Source organism: Haliaeetus leucocephalus, unplaced genomic scaffold (assembly GCF_000737465.1).
Source record: "Haliaeetus leucocephalus isolate CR32 unplaced genomic scaffold, Haliaeetus_leucocephalus-4.0 Scaffold2, whole genome shotgun sequence".
In the NCBI taxonomy this organism is placed as follows: Eukaryota; Metazoa; Chordata; class Aves; order Accipitriformes; family Accipitridae; genus Haliaeetus; species Haliaeetus leucocephalus.
Window position 1 is genome coordinate 690,907 of NW_010972438.1, and position 7,795 is coordinate 698,701.

At 40.8% G+C, this 7,795-nt stretch overlaps 1 protein-coding gene across 1 annotated transcript; it reads right to left on the reverse strand.

The window, feature by feature from the left end:
• Positions 1-2,310: 2,310 nt before the first annotated feature.
• On the reverse strand, positions 2,311-7,791 carry THUMPD3 (THUMP domain containing 3; the record flags this gene model as incomplete). The annotated part of the gene is made up of 9 exons (XM_010573137.1): positions 2,311-2,743; positions 3,006-3,129; positions 3,369-3,479; positions 3,666-3,781; positions 4,168-4,237; positions 4,681-4,811; positions 5,999-6,538; positions 7,053-7,130; positions 7,624-7,791. Coding segments are annotated over 9 exons (1,470 nt in total), but the record flags the coding sequence as incomplete, so codon positions are not given.
• Between the last annotated feature and the right edge of the window lie 4 nt (positions 7,792-7,795).

The following is a 7,795-nucleotide window of genomic DNA, read 5'->3' on the forward strand; positions in this document are numbered from 1 at the left end:
GCCCCCGGGCTGCAGCTGGAAAACGCTCGGACGGCCCCGCGGCAGGGACGGTCCCCGCCGGGGATCCCGCCACCCTGCAGGGACAGCCCGGGCCGGAGCTGCTCCGGCAGGGCGCCGGGCCAACCCCTTTGAACAAATACCTGACTTGGAGCACTGACGGCTTTAAGTCTCCTCTACAGGCAAAGGGCTTCAGCCTTTCTGGAAAGAAGGGTAAGCCTCCTCGGATGACGTTTTGCTTTTTCAAGTATGTGACAGCAGACACCACTCAAAACACAGCACTTCACCTGTCGAGGCAGTTTAGCGTGTTTTTCTCCACAGTCATTGCAGGTGACAGCGCTCAAGGTATCGAGACAGTGCCTTTTCCTTGTATGTCTCAACACCTCAAACACTGCTTTTAGAATACTTCTCGTTCTGCAACAAGACTTAGATGAGGGGTCCTTCTGTAATTTCTATACTCTCCCTCTAGCAGCCTGCAAGGGATAAGTATGTAAATTGGTAGAGAATGACAGCGAGAGGCCATCATCTGCCCGTTAACGTTTTTTTCCAGTACAGCTGAACGTGTAAGAACTGTCAGGGAGGCTTCCTGGCTGGCCCTTGTTCCAAAGAAGTCACTTTCCCCACTTTCCTTCTGTGAGAGGAAAACAGTGAAGTCACATCATGGAAGGGACACGTGTTGCAGGTCATTACTGATACTGTAAGAAACAAGAAACTGTGCAGCATTGTGGGATTACACAGCATACATAAACAATGAGGCTGATTGTCTTAATTGAAAAAAAGCTGTTACTCCTCAGTGTCTGGTACCAATCTTCCATAAAAACAGAATTGCAATCTTTAAGAGAAACTGCTTCAAATTGTACAACTTGGAGCACAGATTTGTGAGAGAGCAGAGATATATATATATCACTGTACATCTTCCCCTTCCCACATTCTTTAATGGTTTCAAACTTATGGTTTCCTATAAAGTATGACACAATTATGTGAGGCCATATATTTGACTGAGACAAATATAAGTTCTCTGCAGCAGTCAATAATCTTAATTCTCATTTCCTGATGTTAGTTAAAGCCTAGTTTGCTAAGTTGCATCAACCAAATTTGAATCTAATGTTACCTGTGGCTTAAAAAACAAAACATGATCCTGTCATGTTTCAGGCCAAAAGGGATGGCTGGCATTTTACTAATCTCATTCTAGTCTTTAACTCAAGAAATAAAAATACTTCAAAATGCACCTTGTAAGGTCTTAAAACATTACTGTGCTTGGCTTTCCTTTAAAAAAAACCAACAAAAAAAACAACAGTAACAAACCACCAAGGTGTTAGTGCATTTTAAGAATGTAATACATGCAGGTTAAGCTGTAGAGTTCACTAGAGCAGGAGTATTTAGACAGCTACCTCATGCAACAACTGTCTGCATCACCTTGACGCTGTCACATAAACCATGCAGTGTGGGAAAGAATTAAGCGGACACTGTTGGCACTATTTTATCCAGAAAGACAACTCTGTAGTAAATAAAGGGCTGGACACGGACCAGAAAAAGAATACAATTAAGACTCATCTCCTATGCAAAATTTCTAAAACTTTAATACTTGTTAATTCACCTCTAAACACACATACTTAGCATGAATGCACTTCAATAAAAATGGCAAACTGGTAACTAGTGTTTTCAACCTCTGATGAGCAAAGAGTAAGAGGCTTGAGAAATCACAGTATATTCACGGAAGAAAAAAATATTTGCAACTTCAAGTTACTCAACAGGTAATATATTTTTGTAAATGTTGTGGCATAACTACGGCAGTTAAATCACCTAATAAATTTAAACATATTGCCACCTTGATGTGTCTACAGTAGACAATGAAAACATGAACTTTTTAATATAATTGCTAAAAGTATATCTGTTCTCAAATAGTAACTACAGACAGTTTGCTAAGGCTGTGCGTGTTACCCCCTCACCCACGGCAGTGGTACATTAAAATATGGATATTTGCTAACAATTAGCACTAAGTTGAGGTAACAGGAAGAGAACAGTAGCACCAGCATGCTGTTTACTAATTGGCATTTGCTTATCAGACCATGAAAAACAGATACTGGTTTATCATTCTTAGTTTACATTTGGGCAATGGCATAAATTAGAAAACTTCAATTTCAAAAAATCCTACATTAAAGAGATACTACCTCTAAACCCTTCAAGATGACAGTCTTAGTAGTCCTGTTAGTCATTTTAAGATACATATACGATTTCTACAGTTTGGGAAATAAATTAACTGTTACCTCCAAAGCTGCCTCAACATGTTTTCTACTATAAGCAGAGGAAACAAACAATGGACACAGTAAAGAAGACTCAGGCAAAGGAAAGCATTGCTAATTCCACTACTGAATTTCAGTTTGGGTGGCAGGGAGGAAAGAGGTGATTTAAATAAGAATGTTTCAGAACACATAGTACAACTGGTAGGTCTCAAGTTGATCCCTGGTTTAATATTCATGTTACAATTTCTACATAGGTGGTTTGTTTTTTTTTTTTTCCTCAGGAATTGACAGACCTGTGCTCTCAGGTGTCTGCTTTACCAGACTACTATTCAACAAATTCCAGAGGTGTGTCTTGTCTTCTTCCATGCAGGTTACCAGAATGACCTTTTTTCTTCTGCTCTTTCCCAGGTGCGTTTCAGAAGGTACACTGCAGCATGAAGTCCCCCTACGTTCACCCATACGGTCTGACCTTTGCGCCAGATGTGTCCCATTCGTGACAAGGCCTGCAATCCAAAAAAACAGCCAAAGAGTGGTGGTGGCTTCAAGACAAGACAATAAGGGTAAATTTGCTTTTGAAATTATTTTTGATTATTCTAAATCTCATCTGATGGCAATGTCAAATGACTCTTCAGGTCTAAAACTGAATTTAAATGTCACTTATTATTGCTCTAAAAATAGATCATCTTCTGTAATGAAGTCAGCTTACAATTTTTTCCTCGATATATTTTCAAGTGTAAATAGGTTTGATTTTCTCTCAGAACATACCTTGGCAAAGCATTTCTTGTCCTGTGTAAGCAGCGCAGCCCTGCCTGTCCCTGGTGTGCAGATCCTGCCCATCTCCATAAGGCAGGCTGGATAGAGATCCCAGTTCTTCTTCTTTGACCCTATCCTGCAAAATAAATTAGGATCCCCTTTGTGATCATTGAAAAATAGCTAACAGTTGTTGGTCTTTCAGGCATGGATTAGCTCATTCAGGACCACATTCACTATTAATTTTGTCCTGCATTTTTAATATGGAGTACATCAATACTTCTTAATTAGGCTAACCAGAGAGAACCCTAACCCTGGACAGGCAAGCACATGCAGTAGCAGCAGTTAAGCGCATTAACTTTACCAGCGATACCTCACCTCTTTCCAAATGGCATGTCTGTCACAATAATGTCCACAGAACCAGTCCGCAAAGGGAGGTTGCAAATATCCCACTGAATGATGTCTAAGGGTATGCCCAGGGAAGTACTGCTGCAAGTGCAAAGACACTTATCTCAGACATGATTTACTGAGAATATTTTTAAATTGAGGAGGTCTATAATGTCAGCAAAAGAATGAACAGGAAAATACAAATAAGACAGTGAAATGCATCAATGCAAAATGGATTTCTTTACATACAATACTGCAGGAAAAGAAAATCACTGGTACTCTTCTCACCTTTCCTTATTCTCATTTTTCTTTAGTAAAGAACAGATGTTGTTTGCTGCTCTCTTTACAGCTTGTGGGTTGTTATCACCAGCAATATGGTAGCAGCTAGGCCATTCTGTAGCTCCCTGGGGTGGAAATACTGATAATAAGCAACACTAGCATCAACACTGCTTAATTCAAAACAAAACAAATAGAAGAATTACTCAAATATGACAGAATACAACAAAGCAACTGGAAGTGGATGTCAATGATTTTAAAATTCTGTAACAGATACCTGTTAGAGGTATTATGCACCTTAAAAGCTCAAAATACTTCTGGTTTTAGTTTCTTCCTGCTACAGCTTTAGGAAGGAAAATGAGGTCATTTACAAAAAGTGTGTTTGTATCTGTTTAAAAGTTGGTGAGATACTTTTGGAGTTCGCTATTCCGTTATAACCAAGAAAACTTACACGTATTATTCAGTTGCAGATACTGTCAAGTTTTATTAAGTTAAAAAATAAAGGAAGAATCACCTCTATTGGTATTGCACCTGTACCACACATGGGATCAACTATGATATCCGTTGGCTGTGGATCACAGAGTCTGAGAAACAGAAAAAAAGATGTGGTGACAAAAGAGAAAAGTCTCAAACACGTGAATTTCTGCAAGGAAGGAAAACTGAACTATTTTAATCACTCCAATTCTACCCTTCTAACAAAAAAACTTCTATGTGATTATTTTTTCCATTCATTAATTAGCATTTTATAAGCAGCAATACAGTGAAATACTTTCAGGAATGTGATACAGTATTTTGAAAACTGGCTAACACAGCAAACATTTACTAGCTGGAAAACATCCACTGTTAATTACGAAGAACACTGTTTCAGCAACTATGCTTTTTTTTTTTTTTACTTTTTTTTTTTCTTTTTCTAAGAATTAACAGAAACGGCTTTTGAGGAAGCAGTGGGGGGGGATGAAGGATCTAATTTCTGAAACAAAATTACTTTTTAACTGAGAATAATATAATACTATGCAATCACACTGACCTAAGCATGCCATAAGCAAGAGTTGAACGAAGAGTTGTGGGTCCAAAATGTGTAATATTTCTTCTGTGAAGACTCTCTTCAGTTAATGCAATACCCACAACTACTTCATTATTGTGAATATTCAGAAGAACCTAAAGAAAAAACTTGAACTAAATTTCAGGAGTAACAGAAGTTTTCCATAGTATGCCTGGTAGGTATTTATGAGAATCTTGGATGGTAATTTAAAAAAACCAGGAACTAGGTGTAAAAGAGCATCCTTGGAAGAAAAGCAATGCACCATTTTAATGGCAACAATGGACAAAATTCAGGAGAGCATTCACACATTTTCTCATTCACACAGAATGAGAACAAGCATTTTCTCATTCACACAGATTCTTGTACACAAGACTTCAAAAAGTGCTGTAACCATTATGCTGACTTTTAAAAAAGTTTTCTTTTATAAGTATGGGGGAGAAGTCGGGTAAGTCCTGCAAGTCACAGTGAAGCATTTGCAAAGCAGCAATAAAAATCATATTCCTGGTCCCTCCACCATACTAATTTGGAAGGTGAAAATATTGTTACAGGACAGTGGGCCAGCCCTTAATAGACTTGCAAGAAAAAGTCAGTTTTTCTGCCCCTCAGAAATGGTGGTCCTGTGCCATTGATGGACCACATCTGTTGGTCATGCTTTCCAAATCTCTGCTTTCCCTATGATAAGAAATAAACACTGGACAGTTAATGTTAACCCTTTTTGTCCCCTTCACCCATAAAACTGCAGCTTCTAGAGGGAATATCCTCTGTTAACTTCTTACACCGATATAAAACAATGGATTAAGGAAAGATTTAATGAGGGTAAAGGTAAAGCAGAAGGCGCCTACATTATACTTAAATATGAATGAGACCAAATGCTATAGGAGGAGGTAACACTCGGTACCAGTGCTTTTGCTGTGGTTGAGGGAGAGCAGAAAACTTTTGAGCACCAGCTCAGCTGCGTTCGGTGTAGTGGTGTTAATCAGTTAACCTGAGGAGAAGACAACAGTGTTTGCAGAGCAAAAGAGGGACCCAAGGAAGAGGAGAGGTGCCCACACTGGGCCACAAAAGAGATTATTATTATGGATAGCCAAAGCAGTAGCAAGTGGTGAGATCTGAGGACACACATAATGCATCAGTGAAAGGAATGCTTCTGAGGAGGCCATGATTTCAGCGTTACCAGTTTTTAGTTCCAGAGTCATCTTTTGAAGGCATTTTGGAGATCTCTAAGCACCAGAATTAAGAACTAAGAATTTTTACCATAGAAATGCAGTACATAGAAATGTACTTCCAAGGCACAACACTATACCTCTACATCAAAGTTAGTCATGTCAGCTTTCCACTGGAAGTGCTCCTGCACAGCTCCACCGAAGTCTCTCGCAGCCTCGTTTGACGTGAAACTGTGCTTGTCTCCTGCTCTATTGCACGTAACACGGAACTTCAACACCTTCGCCTCTCCTTCGCTTGTCTTACTGTCACCAGCCTTGGTCTCACTCCCAGAACCCGCCTGCAATTCGTCTTTAGCATCTGCTTGTTCATTATCCTCCTCCTCCTCCTCTTCCCCATTTTGGGATGCCACTCCTTGTGTCTTTTCTGTATCCTGGCCGCTAGCAGGTTCTACACCTGCAGCGTTTTGGGCACAGCCCTCCTGTTTACTAGCGTCTTTTTGATCTGTCCCTTCCCCTTGTCCATCCTCATTCAACTTCTCTTTGCTTGCAGTACTCTGCAGATTATGTTTTTTGCGTTTTGTCTTTTTCTTTTTTAAGCTGTTGTTCAGCTCCCAAACTTTCAATGGATCGGTCCAAGGCAGTTTTTTAACCAAATCTTCCAAATCCTTTAGAGCATCTTCCTTTAAAAGACAAAAAAAGTTGTGCTTTGAAGTCATTCCATCTCTTTAAAAACTATCCTTTTTTTAAGTCTCTCAGATTAGTTTCCTAAACATGTAACCCACTACACATTTAAGCGAAGCTTACAGCTTTTTGTGAGACTTTTGCCATAACTAAACAGAACTGCACTTAAAAGTCACAGGACCCATAGTATTTCATCATTTGTCTCATCAAATAAACAGCTAATGCTAAAATAAGCAACAGAAGTGATACCTGAGTCTAAGTGTGACCTACAAGCATGGTATCGGCTCTGATCCTAGATTTTGCCTACACAGCATATTTAACTGAAGAAATTATGTTAGACAACATGACTGCACTTCCATTTTACAAGCCAGCACAGAGGAACTGGGATAATATCACAAATAAAATAAAAAAGACAACTTGTTCATGAAACAGAGTACTTTCTGAAACTCATCTTGAATTAAAAAAAAAACACTCCAAACCCCAGAACTGATTGAAAAACGATGAGTAACTCACCTTATTTTCTTTAAATTGATAGTCTTTGAACTCCTGAACAACAACAAATAAATTATCCACTGACCTTAGGCGATGGACCTAGAAGAAATGAGAAACCACAGCGGCACGTTACTAACCACATATGTCCAGGGGACTCCATGTTCATTGTAATTAGAATGTTGTAATCTTATATCCAGATTTAGAAGACTGTGTTTTTCCACTTTTTTTGTTTATATGGGGATTATCACTTTACGTGCAAAGCCAGAAGGAAGATTTCCTTGTGCGGACTTAAGCTCCCCACCTCTGACTTCATCTACCCTTGCAAAACCACAATAAGCCTGGATATAGCTCTTGAAAGCAGGACAGCCGAGGCAGGGTTTCCAAGTGTTTTCATAACGAACGCCTTTAAAACGAAACTATTTCGCTCACGGTGGGCTAAGATCCTGTCCTTTGCGTTAAAACCACCGCTAGTCTAGTCACAGCCAGGGCAGCAAGGCCGCCGGCCGCGGCCCCGGGCCAGCGGGGAGCGGGCCGGGGTCGGCGGGGAGGGGAGCGGGGAAGGGACCGGAGCGGGCCGCCCGCCCGCGCGGACCTGCGGCAGGCCCCGGGCCGGGACCTCGAAGTAGATCTTCCCCCGGTCCCTGCTGATCCTGGAGGCCGAGCCCAGCTTCTCCTGCACCTCCTCGGCCGCCGTCAGCTCGAAGCCGGTGGGCACGGTGGCGCCGATAACGGCCGTGAGCTCCGCGCCCCCCTCGGCCGGGGCC